Raw genomic sequence first — 19,674 nt, 5'->3', positions numbered from 1 at the left:
AAAAAAACAAGGCCACAAATTGTGAACATTTCAATCTAGGTGTAAGATCAAGCACTCAATAAAGCAGGCAAGATTATGGAGCCTGAGGAGGCAAGTGCTACAGTTTATGTTCATGTGCGACTAAACGGAAGTTCCTGAAATTAAAAAAAAAAAAAACGACATATATTCCAATTCTTATATGAAGTTTCCATAAAAAGTGCTTGCTTTCAACTTAATTTTAGTAAAGAAGTGAGCTTAAGTGGGGTGGAGGGAACCCATGTTAATCTTAAGAAATTTAAAACAATGAGTGTTATACTCAATACTCTCCTCTTAGAAGTATTTAGCACAACAGTTCCCTGTGCAGGGGATATAACTGCGTGTTCTATGTATGTGTTCTTTCCAATACAGTGTACATGATAGCTTAATTTCTAAATTAGGCACAGTAGGAGATTAACAACAATAAAATAACAGCATATATAATAATAGTTCTTGTGAATATGTTCTCTCAAAAGACTAAAAATAAATATTCCTACCTACTTTTTTATACTCTGGTTAGCCATGTGTAATGAAGTGGCAGAGTGGAACTGTGGATAATGGAAAACCTAAATGCATATAATTCTAGAATATGTGCAAACCACAGTATTAGAAAATGAAATAGTGACTACTGAGAGGTCTGCAGCGAAGTGGGGAGAAAGACTAAAAGGGAATGAGAAGAAATGTCTAGGCATAAAGATTGTAGGGATGGTCTCAAAGGTTTATACTTGAGGAAACTTAACAAAGTGTACATAGTTATGTCAATAAAACTGCTAATCCTGACATTAGAATAACCAAACTAAATTTTGATTAGTTTCTTCATGCTTTCTGATCCCAGAATTGGTCACATAAACTATAATTATCATATTTAGCTTCAAGAATCACAACTCTACTCAGAGAAATACAAACCATAACATCATGAAAAAGAGCATGTGGATATCGGGAAAGAACGTAACTTGAAAAACACCTCAAAACTGAAAATATTTGCCTTATGTAACAGGATTTACATGATCTCATAAGGTACAAAACAAGTAAATTCACAATTGTTTATAAGGTACAAAACAAGTAAATGTACTATTGTTTATACAGCTAAAAATATGTATGTTATCCCATATGATGGAAGTTTGATAATACATAACTCCCATAAGAGAGTTCTGACAAAACATTATGAAAGACAGGAATCAACTGCCTCTTCACTTCCAACAGAGTAAGAAATGGGAATATCTTACATAAAAGGAGATACTACAATGTTTATAAGACAAAATGTGTAATCATTCATTTTAAATCAGTTTTTGGTAGAAAATTTTTTTTTTTGTCGGTCATGGGGCCTGAACTCTGAGCCTGGGAGATGTCCCTGGGCTCAACTCAAGGCTAGTGTTCTTCCTATTGAGCCACAGCACCACTTCCTGCTTTTTCTGCTTATGTGGTGCTGAGGAATTGAACCCAGGGCCTCCCGCATGGCAGAGCAAGCGCTCTCCCACTGAGCCACCTTCCCAGCCCCAAACTTTTAAAATAGATAAAAAGGGAGCCATTCACCTTATGAAATAGAATGAAAAAATGAAAAAAACCCCAAAGGTTATTAATAAGTACATATCTATAGTTTGGGATTTGGTCTTGTATTTTTAGTAATATTTGTGTGTCCTGAGTACTGCTGAATTTAAGAAAAAAAAGGAAGTACTTCATGTTATTTTATTGAACAAATGAAAGTGAGAAGCTGGGTGATGCCTGTAATTCTAGCTCTAAACTCAGGAGGCTGAGTTTAAAGCAGTTCAAAGTCAGCCCCAGTAGAAAAATCCTCGATACTCTCATCTCCAATCTCCCATCAAAAAGCCAGAAGTCAAGCTGTGGCTCTAGTGGTAGAGTGCTAGCCTTAAGTCAAAAAAGCTCAGATAGCACTCAGGCTGTAAGTTCAACAACAACAACAAAAAGAAAGTGAGAGAAATATTAAATAAAAATCATTTAGTGATATGGCTCCTGACTTCTGGGTAAATCCACATATTAAATCAAAACTTAGTGTCTAAGCTTAATTAAGTTATAGCCTATAAATAAATAATACAGTGAGCTATTAAAAGGGAGAACAATCATTTTTTTCTTGTCTGTAGGATACTTAAAAACCAATTTTAAAAACTTAGCAAATGTAAGTCAACTGGATTTACCCTAATGTCAGTAAGATATGCTAAAAAGCAGGAGTTGGGCAACATTTCTATGGCAATTAGTTGTGAGTAGTGAAGTAGGTGGGATAGCAGAAAAAGATATATGACCAGATGTATAGACACCAGTTTCTGGCTCTGGGGGTAAAATTACAGAATAAAAAGGTAAAAAAAGCTATAATCCTCTATGGAAACAGAAAGGTATGATTATACTTTATTTTTTTTTCATAAAGAATTGATCTTAGTATGAAAATATTGGTCTAACTAATTACATACCACCTCATGTGGTTATATTTGTACTGCATTAAGGAAGATTCAGTAAATTCTTTGTAACTAAACATAAACACACACACACAGAAAACAGAGTAACAGTGGCATATACCTTAAGTGGATCTGCCATCTCGGACAGTTGGTTAATTTTTAATTTCATTGCATCATACTTGTTTTCCGCTTCTATTTTCAGACTTTTAAAATGTTCCATGTTTTCTTTTTGTTGCTCCATATTTTTCTCAACCATTTTCATTTTGATTTTATTTTCTTCAGCTTCATCTTCCTGACATTTAAGAAACAGAATTAAAATACTTATGAAAATATATATACATATAATTCTCAAAGGAAAAAAACTATAGGCTATAGGCAAATCAGATCTAAGATAAAATTAGAAATCTTTGCTTTCATACCTTTAATGGTGAATTAGAAAGTAAAAGAAAACTTCAAAGTAGAGATGCCAATTGGCAGGAAAGTTAAACATATTCTACTTGAAATCACCATATAAAGTAGTAACTCTTATTCTATCCTCTCATTCTTTTGAAAATAGACTAAGTAAATGTGTGTGTGTAGACTTATACACATACACATGTGTCTATTGACAAATAATGTTTTACATATTATAAACTAAAAATAATTCAGGACGCAATCCATATATCTAGGAAATATGATCTGTGACTAAAAAGAAGAAAAGCAAAAAAGTTGAAAAGAAGTCCACTAAGAAATCCCACAATTCTCACTAAGGCTGTCAGCCCATGGAAACCTTTGTTCACTACTGCTGAAACTTCAGTGCTTCAAATGCGGACACAAAGGAACCACTTGACAAACATTCATTGTAACAACTATGCCATTTGCCTAAGTTACTGTTTATTACCTCCAGAGAAAGTTTAGCTGGATGTCCTAAGCACAGTGGATGTCTGAAAAACTTACAGAAAATTTTAGAGAGAAAACAAAGTGAAACCTCCACCCACGCTGATCGATGGTGCTGAACTATGTCATCAAGGCAGTCTATTTTGATGGCCACTGTTTACAACTAGTTCTTAAAAACTGTTTATATGGTGAAAGACAAAACTCAATCGCACGTGGAAAAAATACTAAGGAATGTGATGGCTAAACCCCAGGTACTTTCAAATTTATGAAAGGCGATAGCATTCATAAAGAGTTGCTACAAGTTAAAGGACGTTGTTAAAAGACAGAGACTTGATGGCCATTAATTCTTTTTTTTTTAATTGTGAGAATACAGTACCGAGGAGTTACAGTTACATGGGCAAGATAACGAGTACATTTCTTATCAAGCATTGCTGCCTCCTCTTTGTTTCCCCTTCCCATCCCTTCCCATCCTCCCCCCTACCTGATCCTCCTCCACCCCCCCACCCGCACCAAAGTTGTAAAGTTCATTTTTCGACATAATGACCTGTACATCTCATTGTTGCAATGGGTCCACCTGTATCCCTAGTTAAACGATTTGTTTTTTCCCTTCCCCTCCATAAATTATACCAATTCTTAATGACCGTTTAATCCTTTAGAATTTAAACTGAAAAAGAGCATTCTTACCAAGGTTGCAATATCTACAGATTGGTGTTCTTCAATATTCTCAAGTTCCCGAATTTCAGAAATAGTTTTTCTTATTTTCATCTGAAAGGAAAATGTTCATAACGTATTAACATAAACATAAATAAAAACCATAAGCCTTAGAATGTTTTAATCCACAAAGCTCTAGGCATGCATTATGATACAGAAGAATTTTATAGTTTGCAAAAGAGAACACTACTAGTAAAAAAGATTTATAAATAAAATTTTGACAGGATCAAACTTATTGCTCATCAAGTCCATGTAAATAAGACAAGTAATCTATGAGCATTTACAATGACCACCAAAGACTCAGAGATAAGTAAGACATGTATCATATGTAGGGATGGAAATATTACAACAAAACTTCTTCATACAGTTAAACTACACTAATAATTTTTCTTTAGCAGGGGGCAGTACTGGTTTGAATTCGGGATATCAAACTTAGTGGATAGATATAGAGCCTCAATCACCTTCTTTTGGCTTTATTTTGTTAGATAGGGTCTCATGCTTTTACCTAGGCAAGTAGGACCACAATTCTCCTATTTATGACTCCCAACTAACCTGAATGACAGACAGGCAAGTATGACTATATTCAGCTTTGTGGTTCAAACAGGGTCTCTCCAACTTTGCCTAAGCTGATGCAAATAGCAATACTCCCAATCACTTCCTTCTGGGTAGCTGGGATTACATTAGTAAGCCACTGAGCCCAGCAAGAAAAAAAAAAATTAAAATTTTTATATTAAGTTCAAAGTGGTAAGAAAAATAAAAGGACATTTTGTTTTACCTTTAACTCTTTATAATGTAGCTGACACCTTTTAAGAAGTTCATCGTTGTGTTTAATATCTTTTTCAAGTGCAGACAAATGTTGGTGAAGTTTTACTATCTGCGCCTTCTTATTTTCAACTTCATTCTCCAAATCACTTGAACGAGAATACCAAAAATACTTATTTTTCCAATATTACAAATACTTTAGAGCCCTTACAAAAAGTTTATTTATAATAACTTATTCACATTATCTTTTTCCATTAGTTTCATAACCATGCCAAGTTATAAATAACATGAAAACTATTACAGAAACATTAAAAAATAACTTGTAAAAACTGTTTTACTACTTTTGTAAATAAGTGCTTATGCTAAGAATTCCTGTGACAGGCATTGTGTATAATCATAGCAAGAAGTAGGAACAGAATGAAGACACAATCCCTGTAAAGGGGGACAAATGAACATTTTATGTGGTCAGGAGCCAGATGCTGGTGGCTCACACCTGTAATCCTAGCTACTCAGAAGGCTGAGATCTGAGGATCACAGTTCAAAGCCAACTCAGGCTGGAAAGTCTGTGAGACTCTTTATCTCCAATGAACCACCAGAAAACTAGAAGTGGTACTGTGGCTCAAGTGATAGACTGCTCGTCGAGATCTTGAAGAGCTCAGGGACAGAGCCCAGACAGAGTTCAAGCCCCATGACTGACAAAAAGAGAAAAAGAAGAAAAAAAAAAACTGTGAACAGGGATAGCATACATCCAGAGAAGTACATGAACACAGAGGGAGTCTGGAAGAAGAAACTGCAATCTCAAAAGTTTCCATCAAAAAAAAAAAAAAAGACCTGACAAGGATCACAACTAAAAAAAAAGTTTCCATCAGCTAGCTGGGCCAAGTAGGAGAATAAAGAAATACACAAAGCAGAAAATGAAGAGAAGAGGTTACAGAGGTTACATAGTAGCTCAAGACTTCTTGTTGCTGAAATGGGAAGAATTAAAATTGAGGAGAGTAGGTAAAGAACAGAAGGACAAGAAAGAGAGAATAAAGGTAGGCCCCCAAACTATAAAGGGTCTCCTGGCAGCAACCTAAATTGGCTCCAGAGTGACCTTACCTTCCTCACTGGACACACACTCCTCCATTTCAGAGCTGGGTGGTAAATAAAGGGAATGTCTGTTCAGTTCCTAACAATCTTGCCCTGATCTAATATGCTGGCCACATTTCACTTGGGAATGTTTCCTCACATTTCAGAATCTACTTAATAGATATGAAATCTGAAAATGTTTTCCAGTCTACAATTCAAAATTAATAGTTCTTTTTATTGATACATGCATCATACATAAAATATGTACTGGTAGTAAATTAACTGTGCTACCTTTATTTTCTTCAAAAAATTCAGTAAGTTTTGCTGATAATAAACAATAAAACAAACAATAAACAATAAATAAATAAACAAATAAAACAAAAATAAAATAAACAATATAAATGAAGAGAATGAGAAGTGGTATGCTATTTCTGACAAAAATGAGAACAGATACAAACATTTAGTTTAATTCTACAGCATTTAGTAAGAAATATTTACTCAATAGTAGATGTTGAGGGGCTGGGAATGTAGCTTAGAGGTAGTGTGCTTGCCTAGCAGGCATAAAGCCCTGGGTTTGATTCCTCAGTATGACATAGATGCCGGAAGTGGTGCCGTGCCTCAAATGGTAGAGCACTTGCCTTGAGCACAGAGAGGCTCAAGGACAGTGCGCAGGCCCTGAGTTCAAGCGCCGGGACCAGCAATAAAAAGAAAAAATAAGTGTTGACACTTTATGAACAGCAATTTGCTGGGGGTAAAAAAAGATCAAGTAAATAACATTATTATAAAGTTTTCTGAAAACTGGGAATAAATTTGAGGGACCAATAGAACTCATTCATAAAAATGTTAAAAAGTTTTGTAAATTTTTTGCTAGGGTAATGTCTGACCTACTAGAATAGTTGTGTGGCGGGAGGCAATGTGCTCTCCAGCAGCACTCCCTCTCCTGCAGCGGCACATTATGTCTGTTCCACAGCACTAATCCAATGACCAGCTGACCGCTTCTCTTACCTCACTGGGTAATCACTAAATATTGGTTGCTTGCAAGAAAAATTGAAGAATACAATTTTAAAGCCTAATTTAGAAAACTATCAATATATTATTTTGGCAATTCAAAAATGCAAAGGTATTGTTTTATAAACTGCACTAGGGAGCTTGCTTATATATAGCATGTACTTTTATAACTGGAAAGCTCATTGAGATAATAAATAAAACCATGTGCCCAATTACTAGCCAATGAGCTCTGAACTTTGTCCTGTTGAATAAATGCTCTGAAACATTCCAATTCATTATTTTATACTGTTCTTATAATCATATGCAAATGACCAATATTATAAAAATAAAAAATCTATTACAACAAAATTCTCCTGTCTCTTTTATATAGTCATTTAGAATACTTTTATTTACTTTTTTATTACTTCAATTTACCTAATTTCTTTTAAGTTCTTTTTACATCTCCTACATCATTAATTCAGATTCAACCCACTAATTCACCAGCTATATTCATTTGGTTGAAAAACCCTTAATTTTTTTTTGAAAAACCCTTAATTTTAATGGTACCCAAAACTTTGTGTACTCTTAAAGTATCACTAAATGCATTATTAGTTTTGCTTAACTTCTTGTTTTCTCTAGCCAATTTATTTTCCTAAGCATGTATTTTAATTATGTCAATTGATATTTATTAAAACAGTACAATTCAAAGCACCAGACGTAAGAGCTTGAGACAGAATGTAGGCCAGTTGGCCATATGCAACAGTGGGCAGTGATGAAGCTCATTGTCCTTCGAGCTCTTTGTGGACAGAGAACAATGATCAGGTAAGACATTTTGTGTCATTAGCCCGGAATACTGTTGTCAATGTGATGAAGGAGAATTATTACAAATCCAGAATGTCACATGTAGGTAAACAACCTTTTAACCCCATAAAGAGACAAATTATAGGAAACCAGAGAAAGAAAACACCAACAGTGATATTAAAGAAATTAAACCCCAAAGAAAGCAGTGGGAAAAATATAGTAAAGCTAAACTTGACTACAACCTTATTTCAGAATCCACATCTCTGCTTAGGAATTTAGGTCTTGTATTTTCAGATGAATAATAACGTCCTGAAAAAACTTGATCACCATCAGCAGTAAAAGCTTCTCTACAATTTTTAGGCGGCTTTTGGGACTGCATTATTGAACGAGCTACGGAATTATTCTAAAACAAAAAATAGAAGGAAAAATATGTTTGAAACAATGCCAAAGTATTTCTCATGGATACAATTTAAAAATATTACTTCTCATTATTTTCAGACAACATATTCTTATTTAGGTAGTTAAATGAAATACTTAATAGTATCCATTTGTGAAATTATTTCACAAAGAAAAACTTAAAAGTTATATTGTTCCTTTGGGTAGCAAACATAAACCTAAAGCTTTATTATTTTCCATAGATTTTCTTATGAGGTAAAAGAAATAGCTTATTAATGATTCTATGATGACAAAGGAACAGTAATTATAAAACAATCTTGAGTTTGGCCTTACTTTGATTAGCAGCACTGTCTCAATGCCCCTCATGTCGATGAGGCTATTTGCAACAACTGCATTATCTATTTCTAAAGCTGTCAGAACTGTTGGATACTCTGGATGGTAAGCAGCTCTAGGAGACAAAAAGGGTCAAATTTTATTTACCAAACTTTAATCATAATACATAAATCTCAGGCATACAAAAGTTGTGAGTGTGTATATATAATGTAATTTCATACACATAAAAGTTGTGTATGTGTATGTGTGTGTATTGTGTGCACATGCACCAGGGCCTTCCTTTAGGACTTTTCTATCTACTTGGTAAGTCTGTTATCATTTCCTTCATCAATAAAATTGTTATGCTATACTTCCTTAACATGTAAGCACCTCAGGGTTATTAAGTAAGAACCTGCTTATTGTCTAGGACCATTAACTACGCTGAAGGTATACAGGCTTGCTTGGAGAAGTTTTACAAATCAGTATGACATATATGGTAAACATTCAAAGTTATTAAACTCTTTCCACTATTGCATATGTGTCTAAGCAAAATCAGAAACAGTATATAATGTGATTACCTGTGTCTTACATCATAAACTTCATTCCGAAATTCAGACACTATTATCTGTGGCCGAGGGGTCCCAGGTGGATAGAACCTTTTCATCAGTGACTGCAGTACTCTTTCATCAGCATGATTATGGCAACAATAGGCCTGTAGAAGTCCTTTTAAACAAGATTCAATAGCCAAAGCAAGCTCAGGGTCTTTAGGATAAATGCAGGCTCCTAAATGTGACAGCAATTGTAAAAATGTCCGTTACTACTTTACAAGGGTCCATTAGTACTTATTTAAAAATACTCATTTTTTAACAGTTCATAAGTGACTTTACTATTTCCATATAAAACAGTTCAAAAAATACCACAGATCTCATTTTAACTGCAAGGGGAATCCCCATATGAATCACTTGCAAAAAGGAGAAAACACCAAGTCTTGTGAAAAAAATCTCATAAACATCAACAACAGCTTTTCCATGTAAGTTTACACAATTCCAGATCTTAAAACTGTGTTCTGAAGTCAAGATAAATGATTTACAAATAAATTCCTTGTTATTTTATGTGAAATTAGTATCAGAATGTTAGATTTAAGGATGAAGAAAACAAAGCTCATTTACTGAACTAGATCATGGTATATATATAGGCTCATTTCTACTTAGTGAAAAGAGATTAGTTACTGGCACAGCTGAATGCAGTTGTTTAAAAGTAGAAAGTATACCCATAACTTCATCAACTAATAACATATAGAATTAGAAAACACTTGTAGGAGTATTAAGAAAATTCATGAATAAAATAAATTAAACACAGACTTGATCAATAGGAAGGACTCAGAAATCATGTTGTCCAACTTAAATAGAAACAAAGAACAAAGTCATTTCTTAAAGATTCAGGTGTTTATTTTATGCCAATTTTTTTTGTTTTGTCTGATCAATTAGTATTTAAATCAGTTGTGATTACTTATTTGTTCAGGAGAAAATATGGACCATATTATTAACTGTATTATGTTTACAAAGTTCTCTTTCTTTAGTTGTTTTATGCTTTAAAATTATAAAAGTAAAATTAGAAAGCATAAAGCAGGTTTCTCATTATTTTAAAAATATATATGTACATATTTATAAGATTATGTCTTTGTTGCTTTGTATGTCCCTCCCCCATGGTATAACCCCTGTTTTCACTATATATGATGTTGGTATATGTGGAGGGGAAGGGAAAAAACAAATCATTAAAACAGGGATACAGGAGGACCCATTGCAACAATGAGAAGTACAAGTTGTCATGTCGAAAATGAACTTTACAACTTTGGTGGGGGGGGACAGGGGTGGGGGGAGGATACAAAGGGATGGGGAGGGGAAACAAAGGAGGAGGCTACAATGCTTGATAAGAAATGTGCTCATTATCTTACCCATGTAATTGTAACCCCTCTGTACAGTATTTTCACAATAAAAAAAAAAATATATATATATATGTACAATCCAAGTCCACATCTTCCTGTGAATAAGAGTTATGTTTATTATATTCTCACTAAGTAGTAACAAATACCTAAAGGGCCTACAGGTTTGTGGGCAAAATGTCCCCGTCTGTAAGCATCATCTATTGCTTCCAGAAGTGCTGGAACATGCGAACCAAATCTTTTTATTCGATCAGTTTTACTATCTTTCAACTCTTTTAGTTGCCTTTGATTATAGTTCATTGCTTGCTTCACATCGAATTCTTCTCTCCTGAAAAATGAAAGTAGAGAACCAAAACAGGCATGGGATAGGCATATAGAAAGTCCAGGCAAAAGAGTCAGAGACTATCTCTATAATAACTAGCAAAAACCAGAGTTGAAGTATGGCTTAAGTGGCAATGTCAGCCAAACAAGCAACCCAAGCAATGTGAGGATGAGTTCAAATGCCAGGACTGGGGAAAAAAAAAAAAACAGCAAAGTAATAACCTGAGAATCCCCAAATGACTCAAGAAGACAGACCCTGGGAAAACACTTTGAAAAGATCGCTTATTTGTATAAGAAATGTACCAAACAACAAAAAAACGTATGTTTTATAAGCAGCAAAACTACATGATGTTCAAATAACTAAATAGATTTTAAGGATTCTGAACTTACCTAAGTCTGTTATGCTCTTCTTTGTACTTTTCTATAGCTTGCTGGAATTGTTCAATTTCCTGATTGACTGAATTTTCCTGATCCTGTAAGGACTTCACTCTCTCTTTTAACCAACAGATCTTTTTCTGCCTTTCCAATCGCTCAGGTTCCAAAGATTGATCACTACTAACAGTAAAGAGTAAAGTAGGAAAATGTCAAATTAAAAAAAGATATATTCCAACACTGAAAAAGTATAAGCTAATTTAATAAAATATCATTAATAACACAAGAAATATAAATACTACACTGCACTTAAATTACTTATTTATGACAAGATATGTGAAAATTGTAGAGTAACTCTTACCTTTTCTTTAGCTCTTCAATTCTTTTACAGAGCTGCTCATCATCTTTTTTTAATGCTTTATATTCATTTAGTGACCGATTATACAAAACCTAACAAAAAATTGGACATATTGTAATAATTTGAAAAAACAAATATTCCACTCAAGTCCACTTTTGGCTAATTTCAAAAATTAGAGGCTGCATTATGTACAGAAATATGATTTTATAAGAAAGCACATTTTTGAAACCTCTACATTTTTTATTATTTATTATTGTTATGGAAGCGATGTACAGAAGGACTACAATTACAGTTACGTGAGTGAGGTAATAGGTATATTTCCTTTTGTACAGTATGTTCTGTTCCCGCATGCTCTCCCAGTCCCTCCTTCCCATCTCCACCCATGAGTTGCATAGTTCACTTTCACAAATGTCCAGTGAGTTCCACTGCTGCACTTTTCCACCTGTTTTCTCAAGATATCTACTTGAATATACCATACGTAAGGAAAAGACAGAATCATCAAAAAATATAAATATAAAACTAAAAAAATTAAAATAAAAAACAGAGGTCTTTTGTTTCCCTATCTTGTTCATTTATGTGTATATATATAATTTTATGTTAATATGAAGAAGTGCGTAGGCATTGTGCCTTGAATATCCTCTTTTGTTCTGTGTAGGAGAAGCTATAATCCTGTATAATTTATCATATCCCAGTGTATTTTAGATCTAATTTCTATGTATCAAAGAGAATATGGGTCATTTGTCTCTCTTAACATGGCTTATCTTATTCAACATGATTGGTTCTAGTTCTATCCATTTCCCTGCAAATGACATTATCTTACTCTTTCTAATGGCTGTGTAAAATTTCATTATAATATAGATAGCATATTTTTTAGATCCACTCATCTACTGTGGGGCATCTGGCCTGTTTCTCTATCTTGGCTATTGTGAATAGTGGTAGCAATGAACACTGATGTACAGATGTCTTTATCATATCCTGGCCCTTGATGTTGAGGGTAGTTGCTCAGGGGTGGTATGGCTGGGTTATAAGAAAAAATCTATGCTTAATTTTTTGAGGAACCTCCAGACTGATGTCCAGAATGGTTGTACTAGTTTACATTCCAACCAATAGCACAGTAGGGTTTTCATACATCCCCAACAAACATTTGTTGTTGTTCAAATTCACAATGTTGGCCAATATAACTGGGGATGAGACAGAATCTCAGAATTGTTTTCAATTTGCATTACCTTTATGGCCAGGGATGATGGTGAGCATTTCCTCACATATTTCTTTGCCATTCTTACCTCTTCTTCTAGAATTAGATTATTAACTTATAAGTATATGTATTTCTTTGCCCGTTTAGTTAGTGACTAGTTTATTAGGTCTAGGAGAGGCTCCTTGGCCTTTGATAAATTGCTGGTAAAATTCTTTTCCCAATTGGTTGGCTGTCTTTCTAGTTTAGTAACTATGTCTTAAGCTGTATAGAACTTTTTTGTTTTGATGTAGTCTCACTTGTCATTTTTCATGCCTTTCTCCTATCTGTTGTGCCCCTAACTCTTTTCAAGAAATTTCTACCTTCACTGTAAGTCCTAATGTTTCTCTTATTCTCTCTTGTAGTGTTCAAAGTTTCAGGTCTGACAAATTCTTTGATCCAACTTTGATATTAGTGCATGGCGACAAATAGGGATCCACTTTTAGTTTTCTGCATATGGATGGCTAGTTTTCCCAACACCAACCATTGAAGAGGCTGTTCTTTTTTTCCCCCATTGTATATCTTTGGCTCCCTAATCAAATTATCAGATAAAAAAATTAAGTGTATGGTTTTATTTCTGGGAAACCTCTACATTTTTTAGAGTGAAAGCACACAGTTTTGACCCAGGTTACCTGACAGAGAAGGGCCAAGTAATAGTCTTTACATTTCTATGGAGTTTGTAATATTCAGGTTAAACATCTCTCTCACCTCAGCTTCATTGAAAGTTCTTTTCTTTTCAGTGAGATCAGCTTTCAACGCCATACATTCTGGGGCTCGTGCTTTTGTCTCTTGACTAATCTTTTCTAATTTATCTTGAATATCTTTATATTTATTTTCTGCATCATTAAGTCTGACCTTTAACAAAATAATATTATTGAAATATTTTCCTTCTGAGAAAAAAAATTAATTATATATGATTTATATTCCTATAATAAATTTAGTATTACTCAAGACATCAGATAAACATACATAAAATATTAAGATATAATTTAATTTGACCCACATTTAGTTAACAACATGTATTAATTTCTGAGGTTACAAAGCTGTAACAGAAAGTCTCTCACTCCCACTGTGAGTCTACAGGAAGATAACAGATGATCAAATTTGCATATAGTTTACTCCAAAAGCACGTGGAAGGCAGGCCGGAGGGAAAAATTAAAGATTTGAGATGTTAATAATGTAGAACAAAAATTTTAAGGGATCAAAATGGGACACTGACAACATGGACCATACATTTAACTCCCTGTCTCAGGAAATCTGGCTTCTGGGTTCTAAAATTATCCTATTATCCTAGTACTCCTGTATTTCTCAATGAACTCAAAAGTAAAAGCTTTATATTCTAGTACTTCTTGTCAGAAACAAACTTCCATCACCCACTGGCTTGCAAGATCAGTGGCCCTCACCACAACCAAGCTCAGGCTCATGACAGCCAAACAGTATTGTTTTTTAAAAAGACAGCTACAACAACCCACAGAAAAAGAACAGATCTGCTTTAACAGAATAATAAATTCAACTGTAACTTCAATGAAAACTTCTACTTTTATAGGTCAGAAGTAGACTAATTTCACAATCTCATGATTTAAGTCATTATATCTGCATTAAAAGGAACTATAACTTACCTGTTGTTCTTCCATTTTCCTGTTGAGTCTAGCAGCACGATCTTCTCCAATTTTGATATTATCTCTAATAGCATTCAGTTGCTTTTCAATTTCATTGACCTAAAATGAAATATATGGCAAATTATTAAGACTAATAGTGATGAAATATATTCTAGATGTGACAAACTAGTAAATAAGTAAAAATTACCACTGCCCAAGCCATTTCATGTTTCAAATACTCTAGGTTAGTCTTCATTGTACTTAAACCAGCAATACTTTGAAAACGTTCTTCTTTCTCCAAACACTGGCGCTTTAGTTCAGTGAGTCGCTTAAAAGAAAAAAGAATAATTTCTTAGTAACAGATAAAAAAAAAAATCTTGTTCATGCCAAAACCAAATGTACTAGTTTGCTAATATCTGCAATACAAAATGGTCAACTATTCTTCACAGAAGAGCAAAAGAATTAAAGGCTCAAGATGATAATTCCATAAACCCACTGTCCCATTTTTCTTTTTACTCCCTGTCTTCACAGGCCATTTCTTAAAGGCAAAGCACAGGTATATGCAGTAACTATTCCAAAGATAATGTAATGATCAGAAAGAATTTATAACCAAAGATCAAACAAGTTATAATTTGTATACCTAATGTTTTAGTTACCTTAAAAAAACACCAAATAAGTATTAAATATCATGCCATTAGAACAGACTGCATATTCTGTACAGTCTCTCTCACTTCACTCCTATCTTCCATATTAAGCAAGAACTTAAACCTGTAGATATTTTGTCTTCTAGATCCAATTCACTTTCCTTTTCTCCAAGATTATTTTAATCAATTATCACTTTATACGAATCTCACATATAGCTTCAATCTCCCCTCCTCCTCTCTTGCTTCAGATATAGAAACCATCAGATGGAAACCTTTTCAACTTCCAACAATCATAAGATACAAATCTAGGGCAGCTGTCTCTACCTGAAGCTACAAAATAGCTTCCATCCCCCTTTGTATATATTGGACCTTTGTCTCCCTACTGACTCTCAAGAGGTCAAAAACCATAGATCTTCTACTCCATATTTTATGCTTCCAACTTTACCCACTCTTATGCTTTATTTGTATTTCCACTTTATGAACAAAACTGTTACCCATCTGTCCAATGAGGGGTGTCTGGGCTGACTCCATACCTTGACTATGGTGAACAGCACTGCAATGAACATGGTTATGGTAGCGGCTGTACTATACCCTGGTTTATCTTTGGGGGAGCTCAGGAATGGAAATACTGGATCACAGAGTAGATCTGTGGTTAGTTTTTTGAGGGACCTCCATAATGCTTAAAGTGGTTAAGCAAGTTTACATTCCCACCAATGTGTATTAAAGTTCTCTTTTGATCACATCCTCAAACAGATTGTGTTACTGTTTCTTAATAATTCTAAGGTAAGGTGGCATCTCAGTGTTGTTTTGATTTGCAGTTCCATTATGGCTAGAACTGTTGAGGACTTCTTCATGTGTCTACTGACCATTTTTACTACTTCTTCTTAGAAGACGCTCTTTACCTCATTAGCCCATTCATTAATTGGGTTGTTGGTTGAGAGTTTTTAAAGTGCCCCATATATTCTGGATATTATGCCACTAGCTGATGTATAGCTGGCAATAATCTCCCATTCTGCTGGGCGCTGGTGGCTCACGCCTGTCATCTTAGCTCCTCAGGAGGCTGAGATCTGAGGGTCACGGTTCAAAGCCAGCCCGGGCAGGAAAGTCCGTGAGACTCTTATCTCCAATAAACCACTAGAAAACCGGAAGTGGTGCTGTGGCTCAAGTGGTAGAGCGCTCGCCTTGAGCTGAAGAGTGCAGGGATAGTGCCCAAGCCCCAAGACCAACCAAAAAAATAAAATAAAAAATAATCTCCCATTCTGTAGGCTGTCTTTTTAGGTTGTTGGTAGTTGTGGCTATGTCCAGCAATCTATGTTGTATCATGCAGAAACTTTTCAGTTTGATACAATCCCATTTATTACATCTTTCTTTGATTTGCTGTGCTTCTGGATTTGTACTCAGAAAGTTCTTCCTGTGCCAAAAGAAGTATTAGGATGTCTCTCCTACTCCATCTTGTAATAGCTTTATGGTACAGATCTCAGATTAAGGTCTCTGGTTCATTTTTAATTGATGCTGGTGCAAGGTGATAAGTAAGGATCCAGTTTCAGTTTTTTCCACATTCACCACTGTCAAAGTAAGGAATCAGACCAAATGGCCCTCAATGGACAAATGGATTAAGAAAACATGGTGTGTATATATATATATATATATATATATATATATACACAATGAAATTTTACTCATCCATTAGAATGAACATTGTATAGTTTGTAAAGAAATGTAAAGACCTAGAAAAAAACTGTTAAGGGATGTCAGGCTTAGAAAGACAAAGGCTGCATGTCTTCCCTCATGTGAAAGCTAGAATTAGCTTATTAACTTAAAAGCGTATGTGTTGGGTGGTATGCAAAAGTGTATATAAATGTATAAACTGAAATATGGTAGTTTCAAGGGAGAACTTGTATTGCAAATTCCTTAGAAAGACTAAGTCAACATTTAACAAAATCAACATGAGGAAGTAAATACTTAAAAGGGGTGAGTTGGGGTCAAGCAGAGGAGGGAAGATGCAACAAGAGGAGAAGGGGAGGAGAAAATGCAGTCAATGTAAATCCTACAAAATTAAGAAAAGTGAGGGAAGGAATGTGATGGGAGGAATGCGTGAGAATGTTGAAAGGGATGGCACTGACCAAGATGTATTGTATTCATAAACTGCTTTGTTAAGTGGCAACTCCATTGTAAGCTACTTAATAGTCATGCACACAAGGACATTCATTCCTCATCTTCATATGCTATTTCTTAAAGACATAACTAGTTAAGCAGAGGGCTAATTTTAAGGAATAGGACATATAGTTAACTATGAACTTTTTGTAGTATTAGAATTTGAACTTAGAACTTTATACTTATTAAAGGCTCTACCAACTTGACCAGTGCCCATATGCTTAGAAAAATGCTTCTTTTTTTCTAACATTTTTTATTAATATCAATTAGTAGTACTGTTGAATAGTTTCTATATGCATGTAATATAACTTGCTTAGACTTACTCTCTTCCCTCAATCTCCCTCCTACCGCTATTTAAGCTTCACTGTTTTTAAACATGTACATAAATATTTTGACCTTATTTACCCTCCTTCACTCTCCTCTATCTTACTTGAATCCTCACCCCTTAAGACCTGTTTTACATTCTTGCAAATACAGGCATTATATTCAATGTATATTATACAGAAATCAAACTATATAACTTGAGGGTAGTGATGGGGGGGTAGAATCAAGGAGAATGGTGTAAGGGATGACATTGATGAAGATGTCTCATACTCATAACCACACTTCTGGAGTTATAATCTCTTTGTACAACTAATAAAAATTGTTTTGCTATCTTCATTTATATGCATAATATATTCAGTATAATTCAAACACTAATATTCTCTTTTCCTCTCGCTTCTCTAACCCTCTCAAACAGTCCCACAATTATGCACTGGGTATGCTGTTATATAATATATGGACACAGTCCTTAAACTTCATAACCAAAATATCTCTAACTTTGAGAACAAGGTACACCATGGAAAAAGTGGGTATTTTAAACCCAAACTGGCCTCAAGAAAGAAATTTTTTTCTGATTTTTATCTTTTAAATAATAAATGTCAAATATGCAAATATTACCTGTGTATAACAACAACATACTCCAAGAAAGGACATTGTATTAATTCAATGGGTTTCAGTAGTTCCTTAATATACTATCACATTAATACAGGTGTGAAAGAACAATATGTAAAGAATCAAAATAAATATAAATATGTTGGTGTTTGATTTTTGAGTTTTCACTTAGTGAATTACCATAACTATAGACCTAACTTAAAATAAACATTTCTCATAAACAGAGGTTCAATGGCAAGAGTGATCTAATAAATTTGGTATTCAAAATTTCATTCTATCTTGAAAGTAAAATGTTGCTAAAGACTCGACTGATCTTTTAACAAAACAGTAAGATACAGGCTCATGTAAAACTGGTGGAATATCTTAAGTAATGTAAGTCATCTTATTTGGAAATCTCTGGTTATCAGACAGAAAGCTGGATCTTCAGGAATCTGAAGAAGATGGAGTATTCAAAAACGTCTAACAGATATAACGACGAACTGTTGTAAACCATGGTTGGTGGCAGTGCCTTAAAATCTGAACTATTTGCATGGCTGCCAAGTTGATGAGTACTGCTGTGACAGCTGCTACCAAGCTATTAGCTGCTTAAAGAATGCTAACAATTTAAGAATGCTAACAATTTGCTGATGTAATGAGTCAGCTACTATATGTCATTATAATTGCATCTCATGTCTAAGATCAACCTGCAGAAACTGGAGTCTTTGTAATGTTTTCAAACTATACTGGAAATTAGTGATAGCTTAATTTGGAAATAATTACTCATATACCAAGGTTAAAAAATATAATGTATTTATAGTTTAGTAGAAGAAGTAAGACATGTGCATACCCATTATTAAAAAAATAATTGTTAATGAATTAAATTAGAAAGCAAGTATATGTCACAGTGCTTTTGTCCCTTTTGGGGAGGTGGAGGAGAACATGGAGGGTAGGCACTCTTACAGTTGAACTACACCTGTAACCCTGACTTCTGCTGATTTCTTCTGAGATAGGGTCTAGCTTTCTGCATGGGCACGAGCCTGAACATAATCAACTCAGCTATGTTAGGCTTACCGTGAAGCTCAGGCACAAGGCCACTCCATCCAGCTCTTGGTATGGAAGAGGTAAAGAAAGTTTTTTCTCACATTGGTCTCAAACCACACATCTCCCAATATCAGCCTCACAAACAGCTAAGATTACAGTCATGTGCCACTAGCTCATGATTACATTAATAGCACCTGGCTACTTTCAGTTTTGGGCCCCCACCCCCACCCTCATAGTGTCTTCTGCTAACTTTTCCAGGACTTGTCTCCAACCAATACCCTTCTTTGTACCTTCATCCCTCAAGTAGATAGGACCACATGTTCATACACATCAGGTTTGATGAACATGTTTGCTTTACAAAGAGAACCTCAATCAATTTGTCCAGGCTGACATCAAGCCTTAAGGCATCTTTGCCTTAACTAGGAGTACAAGTGTACTCCTAGGCTAGAGAAAGGTAATTTTTTTTTTTGGTAGGTCACGGGGCTTGAACTCTGGGCTTAGGCGCTGTCCTTCAGCAATTCAGCTCAAGACGAGTGCGCTACTGCTTAAGCCACAATGTCACTTCTGGTTTTCTAGTGGTTTATTGGAGATAAGGAGTCTCATGGACTTTCCTGCCTAGGCTGGCTTCGAACCACGATCCTCAGATCTCAGCCTCCTGAGTAGCTAGGATTACAGGTGTGAGCCACTGGCACCCAGCTGAGAAAGGTAATTTTATGATACAATTACCATAACTACTATAGAAATTTGGTTTATTTCAAAAAGTTA

The 19,674-nt window shown here is 34.6% G+C and overlaps 1 protein-coding gene across 4 annotated transcripts in view; it reads right to left on the bottom strand.

Moving 5' to 3' along the window:
• The window catches only part of Smc6 (structural maintenance of chromosomes 6), a 101,514-nt gene that overhangs the window by 16,257 nt on the left and 65,583 nt on the right, over positions 1 to 19,674 (bottom strand). For all 4 annotated transcript variants that reach the window (XM_013013637.1, XM_013013638.1, XM_013013639.1 and 1 more), the window contains 12 exons: positions 14,367 to 14,486; positions 14,180 to 14,278; positions 13,269 to 13,415; positions 11,333 to 11,421; positions 10,990 to 11,154; positions 10,428 to 10,606; positions 8,915 to 9,119; positions 8,358 to 8,472; positions 7,871 to 8,031; positions 4,786 to 4,921; positions 3,984 to 4,064; positions 2,545 to 2,715 (listed from right to left, as the gene is read on the bottom strand). In XM_013013637.1, the coding sequence (XP_012869091.1) occupies positions 2,545 to 2,715; positions 3,984 to 4,064; positions 4,786 to 4,921; positions 7,871 to 8,031; positions 8,358 to 8,472; positions 8,915 to 9,119; positions 10,428 to 10,606; positions 10,990 to 11,154; positions 11,333 to 11,421; positions 13,269 to 13,415; positions 14,180 to 14,278; positions 14,367 to 14,486 (1,668 nt within the window). The remainder of the gene's footprint in view (positions 1 to 2,544; positions 2,716 to 3,983; positions 4,065 to 4,785; positions 4,922 to 7,870; positions 8,032 to 8,357; positions 8,473 to 8,914; positions 9,120 to 10,427; positions 10,607 to 10,989; positions 11,155 to 11,332; positions 11,422 to 13,268; positions 13,416 to 14,179; positions 14,279 to 14,366; positions 14,487 to 19,674) is intronic.

Source organism: Dipodomys ordii, unplaced genomic scaffold, assembly GCF_000151885.1.
Source record: "Dipodomys ordii isolate 6190 unplaced genomic scaffold, Dord_2.0 Scaffold20, whole genome shotgun sequence".
Lineage (NCBI taxonomy): Eukaryota > Metazoa > Chordata > Mammalia > Rodentia > Heteromyidae > Dipodomys > Dipodomys ordii.
The sequence above is the reverse complement of the archived record's forward strand: the minus strand, read 5'-3'. Positions and strand labels throughout refer to the sequence as shown.